Source organism: Lygodium microphyllum, chromosome 26 (genome assembly GCF_053477565.2).
Source record: "Lygodium microphyllum isolate KBCC chromosome 26, Lygodium_microphyllum_v1.1.10, whole genome shotgun sequence".
NCBI classification, from domain to species: Eukaryota; Viridiplantae; Streptophyta; class Polypodiopsida; order Schizaeales; family Lygodiaceae; genus Lygodium; species Lygodium microphyllum.
The window spans coordinates 27,648,678-27,669,890 of record NC_141160.1 but is presented as its reverse complement, the minus strand read 5'-3'; the positions used below and the strand labels follow the sequence as shown (position 1 = coordinate 27,669,890).

Here is a 21,213-nt window from a genome sequence, read left to right as displayed (position 1 = left end):
TAGAGCATATGCAGATCCTCACCGAAGAGACATCTTCTTTGAAGAAAGAGAATTGGTCTATCTTAAGGTGCCTGAACAAACTAAAACTATGAAAAAGGGACAACGTCCAAAGCTTTCACCAAGGTATTGTGATCCTTTCATAATACTTAAAAAGGTGGGAGAATTGGCTTACAAGCTCCAACTACCTGCTGGTAGTAAAATACATCCAGTTTTTCATACAAGTAAATTAAGGAAGAAGCTGGGTGATTTGGATAATTTAATCTTAAATGATGACATTGAGGAGCTATTCAATGACCAATCTAATCCACATGAACCAGAAAGAATATTAAATGTTCGTAATAGACGAACGAGGAATACTATTTATCAAGAATGTTTGGTTAAGTGGAAAGATTGTTCAGAAGAAAGCTCAACATGGGAGCGAGTAAGTACTTTAAAGAAAAGGTTTCCCGATTTACAGTTAGACCTTCCAAGTATCGTTTTCGAGGACGAAACCGATTCTTAAGGGGAAGGAAATGTGACATTAATGTGACATTAAAAGTGATATTTAATGTAACGTTAAGGTCACAAATATTGAATGTGACATTAAAGTGACATTTAATGTGACATTAAGGTAAATCTAGGGGAACAAGCACGAGGATGACCGTCCGGGCTCTTGGGCGCCCGAACCGGGTTAAGGGGAGCCTAGAAAGTAAGAGAGTCCAAGAATAGTAGGACTCACCTAAAGTGGACGGCTGGCAGAGAAAACGGAAAGAGAGAGTTGCCAACACTTATCTAGGCGAGGTTGGGAGGAAAAACGAATCACTCGTGCTCACAGATTAGGACTATTTTTCTTCTGGTTTTCGTCATCATCTTTCAGTACCACTTTAGGTTTTAGATAGATATATGTATGAAAGTACAATGTGCTAAGGGTGTGTTCACACCCCTGCACATATAAAAGGCACGATGGCCCTTTATTCCCAACAGCCTCCCACATAAAGGCAATGTGCCTTAAGAGGATAAAAGAATCAGCTAAGTCTAAGTATGTACAAAGCTGAAATAAATATATCTATCCAACTCTCATTATCTGTTGGCAATGAGCAAACCGCTCTGCTGGAAGACCCTTCGTGAGAAGGTCTGTAGGATTATAATCTGTATGCACTTTGACAAGCTCAATGCTCTTGTTGTCAAGTATATCTCTTATGAAGTGATACTTCACTTGTATGTGCTTTGTCTTTACATGAAAGACAAGATTCCGTACTAGCATGATAGCACTCTGACTATCACAATGGAGAACAGGTAACTCCGTGATGCCAAGCTCTCCCACCAGACGTGAAAGCCATAAAGCCTCCTTGCATGCCTCAGTAGTAGCTACATACTCTACCTCTGTAGTAGACAATGCAACACACTTTTATAGCTTGGAGATCCAAGAGACAGCTCCTCCTGTGAAAGTAAACACATATCCAGAAGTGGACTTCCTGCACTCTGCATGACTAGCATAGTCTGCATCCGTAAAGCCAACAACAGATGCTTTCTGCTTCCAAAGCAAATGCACAACTCCTTCGTGCCTTTAAGGTATCTCATAATACCTTTCACTGCATCCCAATGCTTCTTGCCAGGGATTGCCATGTATCTGCTAACCACTCCCACTGCAAAAGCAATGTCAGGACGTGTAGCAACCATAGAATACATAAAACTGCCAATAGTTGAAGCATATGGTATCTTGGCCATTTCAGCCTTCTCATCATCAGATGTAGGGCTGTCCTCTGCACTAAGTTTCACATATGGAGGCAATGGAACCCCAATTGTTTTTCCCCCCTCCATATTGAAACGCTGCAAAACTTTGGAGATATACTCTGCTAAGATAGATAGAGTAAACCTTTAGATCTATCTCTGAGTATTCGCATGCCAAGAATGTGATTTGCATCACCCAGATCCTTCATGTCAAAGCTGCCATGAAGACTTTGCTTCAATGAATCCAAGGCATGAGTATCCCTGCTAGCAATCAGCATGTCATCAATATACAAAACCAAGATAATCAGGCTGCCATCTGCTGCCTTCTTGGTGTACAAGCAGTGATCCACTTGACTTCTATGAAAGCCTAGGAACTGCATGAATGTATCAAACTTATGATACCATTCTCTTGGTGCTTGTTTCAGCCCATACAAACTCCTTTTGAGTTTGCATACCATTTGTTCTTTCCCTTGTTCAACAAACCCTTCAGGCTGCTGCATATATATGTCTTCATGTAGATCACCATGTAAAAAAACAGTCTTTACATCCATTTGTATGAGCTCCATATCCTCAACTGCAACCAAGTCCAAAATGGTTCTCAATGTAGTCATCTTAACTACAGGAGAGAAAATCTCATCAAAGTCAATTCCATGCTCCTGCTTGTACCCCTTTGCAACCAATCTTGCTTTGTACTTTGGTGAGGAACCAGAAGTGACTTCATTTTGTTAACCCATTTGCATGGAAGGGTTTTCTGCCCTTTAGGCAACTGCACCAAGTCCCAAGTGCCATTTTTTTCAAGAGATTCCATCTCTGACAGCATGGCTTTATACCATTTCTTGCTGTCCTGTCTGTCCATTGCTTCCTTGAAGCAAGATGGTTCACCACAGTCTGTCAACATGACATACTCAGCCACATTAATTGCACTAGGAACAAATCTGTCATGTTGTCTAGTAGCCCTAGACAATCTCCTAACCCAATGGTCATTGTTTGCTGGCTGTTCCTGCAAATTTCCATTTTCAGCATGCTGTCCTAGCATTTCAGCTTGCAAATCAGCATTAACAGCTTGTTGTCCTGGCTGTTCCTGCACATGTAATGGCTCATTTTCATGAGCAATAGCTGGCTGATCATTTCCAGCATCATCTCCTACATTTACAGGTTCATTTACAGCAAGTATTTGCGGCTGTACAACGGGCACATTTTGCTGTCCAAAAGGTATTTCTTCCCGGAATACAACCCTACGGACCTCCTCAGTCTTTTCGGGTTGTTTGTGCATGCGATCTTCCCGGAAGATAACGTCATTGCTACGCACTATTTTCCTTCTCTCGGGATCCCACAATTTATACCCCATTTCACCCTCGTCACCATATCCTAGGAAAATGCATTTACAAGACTTTGGCTCAAGTTTGTTGCGTTTTTCTTTACGAATGTGCACAAAAGCCTCGCAGCCAAACACTTTCAAATGAGCATATGAAGGTGGCTTGCCCCCCGACCATGCTTCTTGGGGAACTCCCCCCCCCCCCCTTCCCAAAGACCTCTGCCCGAAAACCATGGGGTAATGCAACATGAGACAGCATCGTACGGACCTTATCCTGTATGGTCCGATTCATACACTCTGCAACTCCATTTTGGGGTGGATTATGAGGGGCAATGAGCTCCCTCTTTATCCCTTTGCTGTCACAAAATGCCTGAAAGGCTTTGGACACATATTCCCCACCATTGTCAGAGCGAAGTCACTTAAGTGTCTTATCTGTCTGATTTTCAGCCAATACCAAGAATTTTTTAAACTTGTTAAGCACTTCATCCTTGCTACTACGAATAGGGTAAACCCATACTTTCCGTGTAGCATCATCGACAAAGGTGACAAAATATTTATTTCCCCCTAAAGATAATCCTGGCATTTGACATACATCGGAATGTACTAACTCTAGAGGAGAAGATTTCAAAGAAATAGACTTTTTGTGAGAAGTATGTGCATGTTTGCCATAAATACGATGATCACAGTGATCAAAATCAGCATAATGAAGACAAGGCAAGTAACCCAAATGAGAAAGCACTTTCATTCCTGTTTGACTCATGTGTCCCAACTGGCCATGCCACAAAGAAACACTTGGCTGCTCGGTCACGGTAACAACATGGTCATGCACACTAGATACATGAAGTGGATACAACGTATCACTCTTGTAACCTTTGGCAATAACCCTAGATCCTTTACAGATCTTCCATTTTTCATCACCAAAGGTGGTATGAAAACCATCATCATCTAGCTGCCCTGTGTTAATCAAGCTCTTCTTGAGCTGAGATACATGCCATACATGCTGAAGTGTAAAGACAGAGCCATGCTAAAACTGTAATTGCACACTGCCAATACCTGCAATCTCACATGCATAGTTGTCCCCAAGATGGACAACACCATGTCGACCCCCTATATATGCGGAAAGCCACTTACGATGAGGGGTGACATGAAAAGAAGCACCTAAATCAAGAATCTAGGTATGCATGTCATCATCTGTATCTGCAAGTAGAGCATGTGCACCAAAATGTGAAGAGACAAAGAGTACATCACTCCCACTGTCATTGTCATGAGTGACTACATTCACCTCTTCAATTTTTACACTGCTTTTCTTACGCTGACTGTCCTTCTTCTCTTCCTTGCAATCCTCTGTCTTTTTGCCTTTTCCTTTCTCTTTCTTCCATTTGTAGCAGTCACGTTTAAAGTGACCTTTCTTGCCACAATGATGGCATTCAACATCTTTGCCACGTGATTTACTGCGTCCCTTGCCATCATATTTGCCCTTTTGCTGTGATCTGCCCCTAGTATACAAAGCACTGAAAGACTTGTTGGATGCATTGTTTTGCCGATTCATCTCTTCCATAAGTAGAGCACTCTCTAGATCAGCATACAAAAGGATCACGTTAGAATTGCTCATAGTAGTCCTGAATGTATTCCAACTCTCTGGTAGAGTGCAAAGCAAGAAAGTAGCCTTCAATTCCTCATCAATCATAAATTTCAAGGCAACCAGCTGGCTGAAAATGGAGTTAAACTCACTCAAGTGAGTAGACATTGCTGTACCTTCTTTCATACACAAATCCATAAGCTTTTTCAGCCAATACACTTTACTTGTAGCGCTCTTCTGTGCATACAGTTCTTCCAGTCTAGTCCATATAGCATATGCAGAATCCAAACCTTCAATGTTGAAGAGCAAGGCATCAGAAATCGATAGCTCTATGGTTGAGCGTGCAAGCTCATTCAACTCATCCCAATCGTCCTGATCCATGTCCACAAGCTTTGCCCCTTTAGTTTTGATCGACTTTGCGTGCTTCTTTTGTAACAGGATATTGTAGCCTTATTTTTGCCACACTGCAAAATTATGTGCGTTTTCAAGCTTCTTTATATACATCAAATTACTGCTGTCATTGCTGCCAGCCATGGTTTTCAGCTCAAAAGTGACCAAAGAACCAGTAAATGCAGGCCCAAATTGTCACTTAAGTGACCAAGGTACAAACGAGTACCAATCAGCAATAAATGACCACGCAGAAGTACAGATTTCAGTTTTTAGAAGCACCAAACCAAGTGCTACAGCATTATCCAACTGATTACAGCTGTTCCAAAGGGCATGTGCATCACATTACATGAGAAATCCCAAAATTTCAGCTGCAATTTCTGTTGTTCGTGTACCCACGGGCATAAAATTTGACACAAACGATCAAAAGCCCCAAAATTTGGTGCTTGAAATCGTCAAACACACATCTGCATTTCCTCTGTCATGCATAGGACTGTCCAATTTTGCCAAAATAAAGCAATTTCAGCAAAACACCCAAATTTTACCAAGTGTTGATGTCCAAATTGCACGGAATTCAACCTGCATGTACATAAAATGACCGAATGCTGCACAAATTTTGCCCAAATCGCAAAAGCCCCAAATTGCACGGGGTCCAATGTGCCTCAATGTCGAGAAATTGGGTCAATTTCAGCCCAATTTGTGCATGTACATGAAAAGCCCCAAATGTCAGGGACGAAATGTCACAAATTCCTGCAATTTCTGAGATAAATATCACTGTTGCATCTTGCACGCATGAAATCTGGACAAATCCCCAAATTTTCCAAGTCCTGCGTGCACTAATTTCAGTGAAACTGAAAGAATTTCACTAAAAATGTGAAAAGCCCCAAAATTCTGGGCCTAAATCCGCCCAAAATCCTGACAGTCCTTACACGCACGAACGCCCGTCAGTGAGCAAAGGGCTTGTTTGCAAGGAACTTTTGAAAAAAAAAAATTAAAGAAATTTTGCAAAGGAAAATGATGAATGTGCTCCTGTTGACCAGCCGCCTGCCGTCATGACCTGTCGCTTTGCAGAAACTGCCGCCTGATGCCACGGGAGCTGTCGCCTGCACGTCGGAAGCTATCGCTAGTCTGTCGCTAACCTGTCACATTCCTGAAGATTGTCGCCTGCAGCCCATTTCGTCAGACCTAGTCTGGTCGTTGTCACCAGGCTGTAGCGCTGGACACAAAGTCCAGTTGTCTGCGACTGCTGCCCGTCACACGTGCTGCTGCCCACTGCTGCCCTCTGGTCCACGCTGGACCAGCTGTCACTAGCTGGACCTGCCACCTGCTGGCCAGTTTGAAGTGACTGTTTCCACTCTCCTGTCTGCCAACAGACAAACACCCACCTGCTGTACGTGAGCTGCCTCTGATCTCGGGAAGCGTGCACTCTGCACTCTGATACCAGTTTGAAGGAATCGATTAGGCACGGAGATCGAGGCAGACAATCATTACGCGCAGTGAGAGTGACAGGGAGAGTGCGAGAGAGCAGAGTATAGAGTAAACACGTTTTTAGGTACAATGACGAGTGTACCACTTTAGGTTTTAGATAGATATATGTATGAAAGTACAATGTGCTAAGGGTGTGTTCACACCCATGCACATATAAAAGGCACGATGGCCCTTTATTCCCAACAAGAACCGGCCAGTTGACCACTTTGATCAAGATATCTGCAAAATTATCTAATAAAGGCACAAACTCTAGGCGAATAGTGCCTAGCTCAACCTGCTCTCCGAAAAAGTGGAAGTGGACTCCCACATGCCGTGTCCGTGGTGTGATGATCGGATTGCCCGCAAGGGCAATGGCACTTTGGTTGTCGCAGTAGACAACTCTCGGAGAGTCACATGGAAAATGAAACGCCGCCAGTAAACTCCTCAGATAGATGGCCTTGGTGGTGCCATCGAAGAGAGCCCGGTACTCAGCCTCAACCGTGGAAGCCGCCAGCCTCTCTTGCTTACGGCTGGACCAAGAAATGGGATCCGTGCCCAAGGTAAAGAGGTATCCATGAGTCTATAAATAGCTAACCCTCTCTGGAGTGGATCGAACATATAAATTCGGGTTATAAGGGGTAGAATGGTATCCATGAGTCCATAAGAACTCATCCATTCTATGGAACCAAGACCGCGGCGCTTGCTTCAGCCCATAACGAGCTTTCTGAAAGCGGAATACCGTATCTCTAGGGTTTCCTAAGGGAAAGCCCGGTGGCTGCTCCACATAGACTTCCTCCTCAAAGTATCCGTTCAGGAAGGCACTCTTGACATCCATCTGATGTATCGGCCAGCCATGGTAAGCGGCGAGCGCGAGTAGCAACCGAAAAGAAGTCAACCGTGCAGTAGGGGCAAAGGTCTCTTCATAATCACTATCGTGCTTCTGTCGAAACCCTTGCACTACAAGGCGAGCCTTGTACTTGTCTAAAGTCCCATCAGCTTTTAGCTTTGTCCGAAAAATCCACTTTGTCCCGGATGACTTTCTTGTGGCTCGGACAATCCACCAATGTCCAAGTCTCATTTCGGTCAATACTCTCTAGCTTCCTTTCCATGGCCTCTCGCCATTGAGGGTGCTGAAGAGCCTCCTACCAGGTATTCGGCTCAGAATGCGCTATGTAATCAGCTGTAAACAGCGATGCAAATGATGTCTGAGGAACAAGCCAGGCATATCTTCTAGGTCCCTCCGGAGTGGAATCCGATGGTAGGATCCCCGAATCCCACATGGTCTGCTGGTACCAACGAGATAACGGGTCTCGCGAAGGGGGCCTGGGAGGTGAAGAAACTGCAGGAATGTCAGGAGCGGAAAGTACACCAGGCTCAGTAGGCACGATCTCTGATAATCTAGAAGAAGGAAACGGATCGGAATCCAATGCAAAAGACTGCACAATATCCCTCTCGTCAAAGACGACATCCCGCCTAACGATCACCTTGTTTGTCCGAGGATCGAACAAACGATAGGCTTTCGCTTCAGAGAAATATCCCACAAAAATAAGGAGATCAGCTCGGGGAGTAAGCTTTCCTATCTTGTCATCAAGCGTGTGTGTGTGTGTGTGTGTGTGTGTGTGTGTGTGTGTGTGTACGCACGACACCCGAAGACTCTGAAATGGGAAATAACAGGCCAAGAGCCAAAAAATGCCTCATACGGGGTCTTCTGAGGAAGAGCCACAGTCGGGCACCGGTTGAGGATGTACACCGAAGTGTTAACAGCCTCGACCCAAAGGCGCTCAGGAAGCTCCGCTACGAACAGTATAGAGCGTGCCATTTCCATGACTGTGCGGTTCCTACGCTCTACGACTCCATTCTAAGAGGGGGAATTGGTAGAGGTGAGCTGGCGAGAAATGCCATGCTTCTGTAGAAACTCGGAAAACTCGTGGGAGATAAACTCGCCACCGCTATCACTCCTCATGCACCCAACACAACGACTAGTCTAGTTATGAACCAGCAGCACCCAAGCAGAAAAATGTGTGAAAGCATCTGACTTATGCTTGAGGAAGTACACCCACATGTATCGAGAATGATCATCCACTATCAAAAAGAGGTACAGCGCGCCGTTCAAAGCAGTAATGGATGTCGGCCCACAAAGATCAATGTGAATCAATCTAAGAGGCTCCTTAGCTCTATGTGTAGACTGCTGAGGAAATGGGGTACGGTGCTGCTTCCCGAGCTGACAAGCTTTACGCTCATTGTGCGTAGGCTCCCGAGATGTGGCTAAGGCCTGAAAGCTATGGAATACGGAGCCTTCGGCGGTTAGCTCGGTCAAAAAGTGTGTCATGTGGTATAGGCCATTAGGCTGTGCCTCACCGCGAGCAATCACTAGCCAAAGAGTCAAGGACCCCGACTGTGGTCGCTGTAAAGAAAACTGCTCGCCCCAATAGGCAAAGCTGCTGAACAGATAACAAGTTCACCCCAAGCTGAGGGACATGATATACATTGTCCAGCGAAGCCAGATCCAGACCCTTATCAGTGACAAAACTAACGCAACCTTGAGTCTGAATCTTGACCGAGGAGTTGTTTCCTACACGGACCCGCCCGGTTGCAGAGGCTCGGGTACGGAAAATGTCCTCTATAGAAGTCATGTGATGTGTAGCTTCACTGTCCACAATCCAAACTAGAGCAGAAGTGCTCGGCTGTGACGAGTGGACCTCTGCAGTAACTTCGTCGGGAGGTAACTTACAGATGTGGACAAGACTCATATCTAATGTCTCTATGGAGATGATATGGGCCTCTGCAGACCAGTCAGACAAGCTCTCTGGAGTTTAGTACGTTGTCGACTAAGATGACTGTGCGGTGGCAGTATGAGTCTGACCTTTAAACTGCCCCTTGCCATCACCCTGTCTCCCCTGCTAGGGGTTGTCCGACTGAGGGGCGAGGATCTGAGACTTAGGTTTTCATGCTGTGCCTCGTGCCTTTGATCGACACTCGTCGTCAAAATGGCCAACCTTTTGACAATATTGACAATACCTATTCTTTTTAGGTACATTCTGCCACCCAGGTTTGAGTTGTGACTATTCCTTTCACAAAATTAAAGTATTTCTTGGGGAGTTTATTTAGGAACAATGTGATCTGATCGTCAAAGGACTTGGGAGTCCCTGTAGTGGAGAATTCAGCGAGGAGACGCGGATACTCAGCCAACTTGGCTTTCAAGTCATCCCGGTCAGTGATTTTGAAAAACTGAAGCTCATGGTCAAGATTAATACGACGGGTCCTATCTCAAGCCGCATAGCGGTCAGTCAAGTGTGCCCATCGCTTTGATGCTAAGTCAAAATGTTGAAGCTGAGAATGAAACTCTGGCAATAAGCCCTGCATCAGCTCGATAATAGCGGATGCATTCCTAGCCTTCCATGAGCAGACGACCTCGTATGGAACAAATGCGGAATCGGGTTGGGGTTCCAACCCCTGTACTAGATCCCATAGGTTCTATGAATCAAGGACATGTCTCATCAAATTTGACCAAGTAGTAAAGTTTGACTCGTTAAAACGAGTCTTGTCATTAAATGCATTCTTGGCAGAAGATGAGCTAGAACCATGAGGTGTCGGGTGGGTGGAGTAAGATGATGGTCGGAAAGATAGTGGAGGTGAGAGTGTCTAATAAGAGTAAGAATGAGGGGGAAGAGGTGGGTAGGCAGAAGTAGGCTGTGAGTGTCCAATGAGTCCCGATTGTTGCAGAGGCACTGGAACATGAATGTTTCCATAAGGTGCCGGTGTAGGTGGAGGCACTGGGACACAATAGCCTTGTCCAAAGTAAGGCTGGGACACAGCATTATGACCAGAAGGTCCACTAGGCAATGCCATGGAGGCAAACTGTGGAGGCAACTGATCCACACCCGAGAGAGACTGAGTGGGATACCCAAACTGCAATGATCCCGAAAGTATGTATGAGGTAGGTGGAACACCACCCAGCTGAGGGAAGCATGAGGTCCTAAAGGATGTGCCTATGTTTCCATAACCCCTCGGTGTGATGTGCGGTGCGACATGAGGTGTCTAAAATGAAAATGTAAATGGTGTAAATGGAAGTGGTGAAGCAGCAGAAGAATGTGGTGGGATGGGTGGGTTTTGAAAGTGAGGTGTATGAGGTGCAAATTCTTTTTGTTCATTTTTATCATTTAAAGACTGAAAATGAAACTGTGAAGATGATGATATACCATGTAATGAGGTGAAAGGAACACCAAATTCATTCTAATTATATGAAGTAGACGGAAAAGAAGGAAGGACAGAAGAAGAGTTACCTAGCTTTTTCTTATAATCCTCGCGACATGTGTTAACATACAAGAATTGGTCCTCTAGAGAACCTTTTCCGTAGTCAACAAACTGGACTCTTTCTTCCACATGATCTCTACCAGTATATTGCAAAATAAAAGAGGTAAAAGAAGAAGGCACAAAAGATGAATCAAAAGTACCTTGCACCAGAGAGGACAGAAGAGTCTGAAAAAATGCAACATACTCCGGATCTTGCTCTCCAAGAGGGGGGCCCATCCCTGATGGAGGTCTCGACGGCCCTGCAACATCATCAGACTTACGCGCAACATCTGAAGAGTGAAATCCATGCATACCTTCATTTAGAAGCTTTTCTTGAAGGACAATCCTTCGGTCGAGCTCCTCAATCTTCTTTTGTCGATAGGCTATGATCAGTTTATATTTCTCAGACGTCAGCTTGCCTATCTTTTCTTCCATGTACTCAGATGTTTCTTCCACCATGTCGGAACTTTGTGGAGCAAGCTGATCGGCCCACTCACTCAGTTATCGGCATAGGCTGATCTGGAGACTGAATCGGTATTGATGTGTTCGAAGTCATTTGAACCTATTGTTGTTCATGCTTCTTGTGAAGAGCTTTCAGATCAAAGACCTAGGTTTCCCAGAGAGTACCAGGCTCTAATACCATGTAAAGAAAAATACCCTAACATAGAAACATAAACAGAAACCGTACAACAAAGCACAGACTCATAAAAGAACACAATTAGGGTTAGGGTTAGAGTAACTCAGAGACAATTAACACAGTGAATAAATGAAATGATATGACTACTAATAATACGATGCTCATGCAGCAAACACACTATGCAGTGAATGAATACTGAAACTTGAACTCCTGTATCTCTAGGATTAGGACAGGGGTAATGAGCTGGAGAGTGTGTCGTACTCCGAACAGATCCCGAATCGTAGCAAGGCAGCCTCCGGATGTCGAACACCAGCAAACGCAGCAGTGAGAAACTGGATCTGATGTAGACAACAGTGAGGAGAGAGAAAGACTAAAAACAGAGCCTGCAGGAGAGAGAAATACTGAAAACGCAGGCAAGACAGCCTGCAAGAGAGAGAAAGACTAAAAACGGAGCCTATAGGAGAGAGAAACTGAAAATACAGGCAGGACAACCTGCAAGAGAGAGAAAGATTGCAACAACTGCAGACACGAGAGAGAAAACTGTCAGGGCGGCAGCTGGAGCCTTCAAACGCAGCAATTTGCTGGCGTAGCAGACTGTACGACAGCAATGCAGATGAACAGCAGTCAATCGCCAGGCAGAAAAAGCAGCAATCAGTGTGTGGAGGGTTGGAAATAAGCGCTAGACTATAGGGAACAATGATGGATAGCAAGGGCTGAGATATCCTCCGTGACCGGGGTGTGCAAGCTGGTAACACCTGAAACTTGCAAAAACGAGATTGTGAAAGAGTGGAGGGCTGGCTGCCAATTTATAGAAAATTAGGGTTCTAGATCCTCTCCCACTTAACTTTCTTGATCCGCTCCCCGTTTTAGGGTTTTGGCTAAAATAAGCCTAAAATAAGCATGTTTTGGGACTGTTTAAGTGGCTAAGTGCATTTCTTAGCACAACACAAGCTATTATTCCAAAAAGCCTCTTTGTTGTAGCAACAGTCAGCAAAATCAATTCAAGCCAATTGCCCCTTCATTTTTCACCCAAGACTTGCACAAATGGAACCACCAACTGGTCAAATGCCGCCCCAAATTACAATGAATGGACAGCCATTTGAATTCCCTGACAATTACACAAATTTCAAGTGCTGAATTCAATATAAAATGCCTTCACCAATTGGCAAGGCTCCTAAGGTGGTTGTCAAACCCTAATTTTTGTAGAAATTTAGGGTTTACAGCAAAGATCTCTCTGGTATCCACCAAATTTGGTTGAGATCTGCTCAAAATGGCTGAGAAATGTTGAGATCTCCTAAGAATGGGTTGGAGAAGGTGAGAGAAAACCAAGATGAGAGAGAAATCTGATTTTCTTCACGAGAAAACCCTAAATTCTGCTTGGTTCCTGCTCTAGCCTCCATTTAATGCAGTCATCTACTATCAGACACCTCCAAAATACTGTCACTTGATCAGCAATGATGTTGCCAGCCCCTGGAAGGTGATTCCTTGATATCCCTTACCTGTTGAGACCCGCAGACGGCTGTCTTATGCAGCAAATTGTTGTTCCCTTATCAACAGCTTGCTCTCTCTCTCTCTCTCTCTCTCTCTCTCTCTCACTCTCTCTCTCTCTCTCTCTCTCTCTCTCTCTCTCTCTCTCTCTCTCTCTCCCGTGAAGATAATTGTATTAAGAAGTAAATAGATAGCTGTCTTGTGCAGCAAATTGTTGTTCCCTTATTAGAAAATGGACCAGCAGCTCTCTCTCTCTCTCTCTCTCTCTCTCTCTCTCTCTTCTGTGAAGAAAATTGTATTAAGAAGTAAATATTTACAATAGACCATCAGGTCAGCATAGAGCTCACAGACATGAACTCTCTCTCACCGAAAATATTTACATGAGGCCTGCAAGCTCTCAGAACAACCTATTACATGAACAGTACTAATAAATCACACAAAAAGAACAGCTGGAGTAGAGTGAACAATCACCAGCCAGGGAGCAGCAATATTCGAAAGAACCACGTCAACTGACATCATAGAAGAGATTTGCCATAACACTAATCCACACACACGGGCCACATGGATGCTTGATGCTGAATCAAAAATAAAGGCATTGCGAGTACGCCATATATGCCATAGGGCTGTCCATCTAAGGAAATGGAATAGGCAAGAACAATCTGAATGCAAAGAAGGCATAGAGGATATATTTTCCATAATCCACGAATGAACTGGTATGCAGTGCTAAGTTACCGAGGACCACCCTCCAGAAATGAAATTCCAGATCTGGCGCGCAACAGGGCAAGAGACAAAGAGGTGAAGCAATGTCTCACATGTAGTGCAGAAAACACAACGACCTGCAGAGATCTTTCGGGCACAGAGCACTGCTCCCATTGGAAGACCCCCAATAAGCAGCCTCCACATGAACACTTTACGGAACCTTAGACTTCCAAAGCTGGATAAATCTTTCCCGCCACTTCTTTTTGCTATCCCTAAGATGCCATAACTTATTAACTTTCCTTGTGACCCATCTCTTAGCTTGCACCATCTAATGATATATCTGATTGGCTGACCTTTTCTCAAAACCATCAAGAAGAACAAACATCCAGTCATGCCATGGATCCAATGGTTGTAACGCAAGCAAAGGAAAGAACCTCTGAAGACTATCCTGTATGAACGACCAAATGTCACTATATCCACGAGGCACCCTAAAGTACTGACGAATACGCTTGAAAGAATAAAGATGGGGCTGCCCAGGAATAACACCATCACGGATTGTCATCAACCCCAACCTAGCCATCCGATTAAACTTGTCTCGCTGCAAATCTTTTTGTGGCCAATCCAACAACCTTGAGGAAGCCAATACTTCTCCTTGTAGCGAATTTTCATCCTTACGAATATCCGCAAGACACCAAACTGTAAAACGAAGAATCTTCTGCCAAGAAGCAATCAAATGAGAAAGGAGAAAGAACCGGGAGACCTTAATAGGCCTCATAGAATTAAGCACATGCCACCAAGAAGCATGAATAACCGTGCTACCATGAGAGATGCCAATCTTTTCGATGAAGAATTTAGTAATATCTAACCAAGGATGACACCGAATGCATAGACTCTACAAACGGAATAGCCTCAAAGCGGCCAGATGCAAATTAACATCCAACAAAGCTGCACCCCCCATCCTTTTCGGAGTAGTCACATGCTACCAGGAGATCCATACCTAACCCAAACAATTGCCTTTATTTTTCCACAGCATAAATCTGACAAGGAAGCAATGGCAAAAAGAACGAAATCATGCTAATCATAATGCATTGAGCCACTTTTAGTCTGACATGTAGAGGCCAACTCTGAGATTTCCAGTACATGAACATGTCATAAATTCAAGAGGCCATCCAGTCCAACAAGGCACAGGGAGCAACCTCCACACCAATAGGATATCCCAAGTGTCTGGTTATATTGCCCCTTGGGATCACAATTCCATTGCAACCCAAGGTCTGCAGATCATTCTCCGTACAGGAGAGAAGGGTAGATTTCTAAGTGTTAATGTGAAGACCCGATGCCAAAGCAAAAAGATTCCAGGCCACCATTGCCCGATTAACATTAGTGCGATCCACCTTAAGGAACATAAAAGAATCATCTGCCAAAGATTGACCCACTAGCTGGTCACTACGCAAGGAAGAGTTAAGCCAACTATCTCACCTTGAGTTGCCAGCTCATCCAATAATGAGAGCATCGGGTGAGTTACCAAAGCAAACAGCAACGGGCTGAGAGGACACCCTTGCCGAAGAAACCGAGATAAGGCAATTTCCTCTGTAATCCCTCCATTAAGAGCAATACGAGCCACAACACCCTCACTGATGGTATCAATTAGAGAAATTATACGGGGCCTAAAACCCATTGTAGACATTAATTGCCACAAAAATGACCAGCAAACGTAATCAAATGCCTTCTCAATATCTAGCTGAAGCGTAACAACCTACTGGCTAGAAGCTTTGGCATAATCAATTCCCAATTGGACATTCAAAATGTTATGCATTATATTCCAATCTTTAATGAAACCATATTGATGTGGATGAATGAGATGCGGAAATACTTTCTGCAATCTATTGGCAATAATTTTGGAGAAGATTTTATATAATGACCCCATAACTGAAATGGGTCTCCATTGTTTCAAAGAGGTTGGAGAGGGAACCTTGGGCAACAACCTGATGATAGCAATCTTCCAATCTGAAGGCTTCATACCAGAGTTCCACACCTGCTGACGCAAGCGAGTTAATGGGTCCTTATGCAATTGCACATGGGCTGAAAACAGCTCGTTAGGAAGCCCATCCCAACCTGGACTTTTCCTTCGAGGCAAGTGAGACAACACTTCTTCCACTTCATCTTCTAAAATATCAGCCTCCATTAAATTCACCCATTCTGGTTTGACATGATTCTAACCAAGTTGCAAATATATGTTCGAGCAACGAGAACAGCACCGAAAAGAATCTCTTGCGGACCCAACAAGGATCTATAAAAGTCAAGAGTCATCCGAATAATGGAGGCAGGATCAGACAGCATATCACCTTGACCATCCTTTAAGCACATAATATTTTCCTAAGCATTTTTCTGATGCAGACGAGCGAAAAATTGATGAGTTTGACAGTTGTTATCATGTAAAGCTTCGGCTCTGACCAACAATTTGTATTTTGCATATTCCTCTTCCTGAAGAGATTGAACCCTGCCTTTCAACCATTCAATGCATGTGAGCAAGTCATCATTGGAATCCCCAGTCTGACACATAGACAAGGAATGAGCTAATAAAGATTGAGCATACTGCAATTCAGCTCGAAACGAGGAAGCATGTTGAATACCATATTATCGGGATAACGCTCGCGCATTATCCGTAAAAACCGTTCATGCTTCCATCCCTCTAGATAGGACCTTCAAGCTAAAAGAAGCTATCAGTTGCTGAACACCTTCCAAAAACTGGTTTTGCTGCAAAAAAGATTGTTAAACCGAAGAGACAAATGGACAAGAAGAGCCTTAAATGCATGAACAGGTTTGTGGCTCATTTCTAGGACCAAAGGGTAATGATCTGACAAAAAATGTTCTCTCTGTGTGTGTGTGTGTGTGTGTGTGTGTGTGTGTGTGTGTGTGTGTGGTCATCCTTTACCTCCCTTGCTCTATTCTATAGGCATTGATGGTTTGAGTTGCCCAATTCAAAATGACGTTGAAAAAGACACAATCAAAGGTATTTCTCTCCCCAACATTATAAAGATACAATCCTTGATCTATATCAGGTTCACTATTAAAAACACCCCTTAACTCGTAAGAGCCCCAGTAAAGTGTTTAACTATTGTTTGTATGGCCTTTGGATCTAAGATTAATCATAGAGCAATTGCCCTCAAAATGCTCATCAATGATTCATCTCATTGGCTCATAGATAATAGCTATCAAAATTTTTAGAGAAGGCCAAAGCTTCAGATATTGCATCCCAATGGACTTTGGAGTCATTGTTAAGCAAATATGGAAATGGTATTGAGAGATAGACATGTGAACCCTATGTATACAAGGGTAGATAAGGATAGCTCGTTTGAGATAGCCAATTACCCCTTGATTTTTCACCCAGGACTTGCACAAATGGAACCACCAACTCGCCAAATGTTGCTAACCGTCGGCACAACTTATCACAACTTTTGCCTTTGACACCCACTGCATCCTTGAGTCCTTGGCCTGTTACTATGGAATATCTACCATGTGCATCACTTGTGCTTTTACAACCTTACACATTTGATTAATAACTTAATCAAATCTTATCAGCAAGATCAAAGCATCTCAAAATTTCACGTTCTCATGACAAAAACCCTTCAATATCAGCTGCTAGAATTCAAGTCCTAGGCCCTCAATTTTGACCATGCATCCCAAGGTAGCTATCAAACCCTGATTTATGCTGTAAATTAGGGTTTACAGAGCAGGGACTAACCAAAGTCTCCACCTCTGATGACTCAAATGGCTGGATTTTGGTGAGATAATCTAGGAGATGGTTGGAGATGAGAGAGAATGGTGAAGAGAGAGAAAATTCTGACATTTCATTGCGAGAAAATGGAAGGAATCAGTGGCTGCCCTATTTGATAGACGTAGAGGAGGTATGACTGTTTTAGCCTAGCCTAGATGTGTGCATTTCTTTTTCAATGAGGTTTGAGTGTGTTCACACTAGCACCAGCACTTGCATTTCCTTTTTAGTGGCTAGAGTGCCTATTGTTAGTGCTAGATAGAGGGCAGCCTGCACAAAGTCTATTGCCAGCATTTTCACCTTCAAAGCAGCAGGCAGGTCAACCAGTTTTATGCTGGCCGACTGCATTACTATATTGGCCATTATTCAAGGTAGCTAGTTCTAGCCATTTTTCACTATATATAGCAGGCAAGTTGGAGGCAGCAGTCATTCATCATTTTTCTACAGGTTCAAGACACTCCATCTCCGACATTCTCTACCTCCGGTGCAGCCATCATCATCAACTTGATCTAGTGCCCTCATTGACGCCTTGGGCTACGTGCAAGGACCGATAAGTCCACCATTGTATTTAACATTCCATTTAGATTCAGTGCAGATTATCATTTCATTCTCTTCTTTCCTGTTGTCTCTCTCTTCTCTCCATGTTTGTGTTTCTCTTCCATCGCGCACTCATATGGTATCATCGTTACCGTTTGTTAGTTTTATTCATCCCCGTGTGTAAACACACCTTAGGTGTGTAAGTGTGTGTGTATGAAAAAGGTGTGAACATCTTTTACACTTCCCAGCATTTAATAAAGGTCAAAGATTTGGGGGAAACCCTAAGCCTATATAATGAGGCCCTAGTTTTTGTACTTTCATATCATTTATTAGGTTTATTAAACCATCTAAGCATTGAGTAGAGGACTATCCATTTATTATTATAGTTTTCCATGGAGTTCCATCTGCCTTAGACGCCAGTCACACCCACAAGCTCCTCCATCCAACAATTTTGATTAGGCCAGTAACATTTTATGCAGGTCCCTACAGCCAACTGATGCTGGTGGGCTGTTCGGCCTGTTTTGGGCTGAGGCAGCTATTTCAACAGCTGGCCCCCACTGCTGCCTGATCACTCATCATTCATTCTAGCTAGCACTCTCTCTCCTCATCCTACGACCTTTTCATCCGTCTACATAATCCGGTGCCCTCACTGATGAGTATCAGCTGCATGCAAGGATTCGTTATTAGCGAGGCCATTTATTCAGCACCCATTGTCAGATTAGTTCAGTCCATTCCTTATATTCTCTATGCACTTTTCAAGTCTCTCTCTTCCCTTCTCTCTCTGTGTTCATGTCTCTCTTCCGTTGTGCACTCTCACATAGCAGCATCACCAAAGGAGATGACCCATGTAAAAATTACAAGATGCAACATACAAAGATTTGAGTAAGGAATAGAGAATACACAACAAATAGAAGAAGATCTGAGATTTCTTTATTCCAAACAAATTGATGCAAAGATGGCTCTATGGCCTGTCCACCCATGTGCTTTCACTATGAAGCTTAGATGGCAATCCAAATAGATGATAGGTGAAGAGTTTAAGGCAAGTTGGAAGAACCCTAAGTAGGTGAAACATAGATGATCATGGTTCTACAATGATCCTATGATTGGCACATTGGCAGTGAGTGAGGATGTTGTATTTGGATTCATGGGGAAAAAATGGAACTTTAAAACTAAATCTATGCTGCACTCCAGCCCATATGCAACCTTGCACACTCTTTACAATTTGTATTCACTGCGACTCTTGTCCAATCATGGACAAATCTCCAACCACTTTTACTCTACTACATCGATTCATGATAAATAATAACACCCAGCTCTCCATATTGTTGATCCAATAGGAGGGAGGACTGGTGCTTCACAGAAAGGCCCCCAAGACTTAACCATCCAGCTGGTGAGTCTGGTTGACAATATGCCACATGGTACTAACCAACTATGCAAGCTGATCATCAGTCCAAAAGCGGCAATGTTATCCATGTCTACCTGCCTGTGTGTCTCTGCACAAACTAGTGTGGGCAGAACCCGGTGCATTGCAGTGGCTCAGACACTAGTCAAGGGCATAAAGCCTATTAAAGCAATCCCATGTCAAACCAAAACTAAGTGCTAAGAGTAGGTCCAGGTACCTAAAAAGAAGTCAAACGCAAGTGTGATTGTGCAGCAACAATTCATGATCAGATTTTGTATAATTCTGTTGGCTCTTAGTGTTTAAGACATAGGCTGCATGCTCTTATAATGAGGAGTAGTCGCAAAGGCCATTGTACACTCTTGTTGTGCAGAGGTTACACTATTGAATGAAAGCTATGTAGAGATTAATTCATACAGCAATATTGACTTACGATGTGGAAAGTTAAGATTTCTGTTGATGCAGAAGGATTGGTTTCATGCATTGTTAATCTTTTTCTTACCCCCAACCCCAAAGCCCGCACATTCGCACACAGAAGTTAAAATTTCTGCTGATTAGCAGAAGGATCGGTGGCATACATCGTTAATCTTTCTTAAATCCTCCCACAAAATGTGCGTGCGCGAGACACACACACTCTCTCTCTCTCTCTCTCTCTCTCTCTCTCTCTCTCTCTCATATTTGCATTTGCATTATTCTATTACATCAATGCATAATTTAGTCCTCAATGCGAACGCATTCACGTGTAGCGGGCATACCTCAGGCAAGCGGCAACGCGGAATCCGGAGCTGGAGAGGATGACAAAGCAATGTGCGTGGCCGCGAGCGAGGGCTTCGGAAGAGGAAACGAGATGGACCTTGCGGCGTCGCAGCTGCAGCAGCTGTCGCAGTCGCCGTCGTCGTTGTCGTTGTCGTAATAGGGAGCCATTGCAGACAGTGATGACGATGATGATAAGAGAGCGCCATCAATTTTTATTCATAGACGGTGGCACCTACAATTGCTTGCACCCACACGAGAGGCTGCTCCAATCTGTGTACAATAGACATAGCTAAGCTATGCAACACGTTGTCCCTTCCCCTTCCTTGCAGCCTTAAAACTGCGTGCCCATTCCGGAGGTTTTATTCACAACAATTGCAAAAGACTTTGCGTACTTAAGGTTAAAATATTTTTTTAAACTAATGTGAGTGATATTAGATTCCAAAAGAGTTGCAAATATTTACATCACCGTTATAGGGCAAGCTCACCTATATCAAGGTCAAAAAGAGCTTGGATATAGGCTTGAATGCCTCATCCTACTTGGCAATCCTCTTAATGAATCATATGATAGGCTTCTACAAAAATCATGTTGCTAGGGCTAGAAAGAGCAGCAAAATGAGATTTGAGTCGACCAAATACAAGATTGTTTCTATGACACTATATGTTGAACAGTGTAATACAATGGACAATCCCCCAAGGTTTCTCAAAGGCGTCGTTGAAGTTGCCACAACCCCCCAACAGAATCTGTTTCCATCCAACAACATGATGGAGATTTAGCTTCTCCATAGCCCTTATGTTTTTCCATCACAAGGCTTGAACCCCATAGTAATCCTAGAAGATATGTTTAATTATTTCTTTGTTCCTTCTGTAGAAAACATGATATGGAGACACTTGCACAAAATTCGAAATACAATACTTGTTGGCTAACTTGTTGGCCACAATTCTCCATAGCAACACATTGATTTTTAAAAAAGGGTTGGCCTTATGTGACTTTTTGAGCTACTTTTCCATGTTTTGAATGTCCCCCTAGGTTCCAACTTGCATCATGATTCCTTGATTCTCAACAGCCATGAAGAGTTAAGGCTCACAAAAAACACCTCTTTCCTTAACAATAGTAAGAGGTTTCCATGTAGGGTTGACCAGATACTTAAGATACTATAGACCTCAGGAAGGGCTA

The 21,213-nt window shown here is 43.6% G+C and overlaps 1 protein-coding gene across 2 annotated transcripts in view; it reads right to left on the bottom strand.

Annotated features, from left to right (window-relative positions):
- FLU (Tetratricopeptide repeat (TPR)-like superfamily protein) overlaps positions 1-20,390 on the bottom strand; it is a 70,112-nt gene extending 49,722 nt beyond the window's left edge. Inside the window, exon 1 of one of the 2 annotated variants that reach the window (XM_087668492.1) lies at positions 20,039-20,390. In XM_087668492.1, the coding sequence (XP_087524618.1) occupies positions 20,039-20,245 (207 nt within the window). In that variant the 5' untranslated portion in view covers positions 20,246-20,390. The remainder of the gene's footprint in view (positions 1-20,038) is intronic. The other variant, XM_087668491.1, reaches the window with a different exon arrangement.
- Positions 20,391-21,213: the final 823 nt, after the last annotated feature.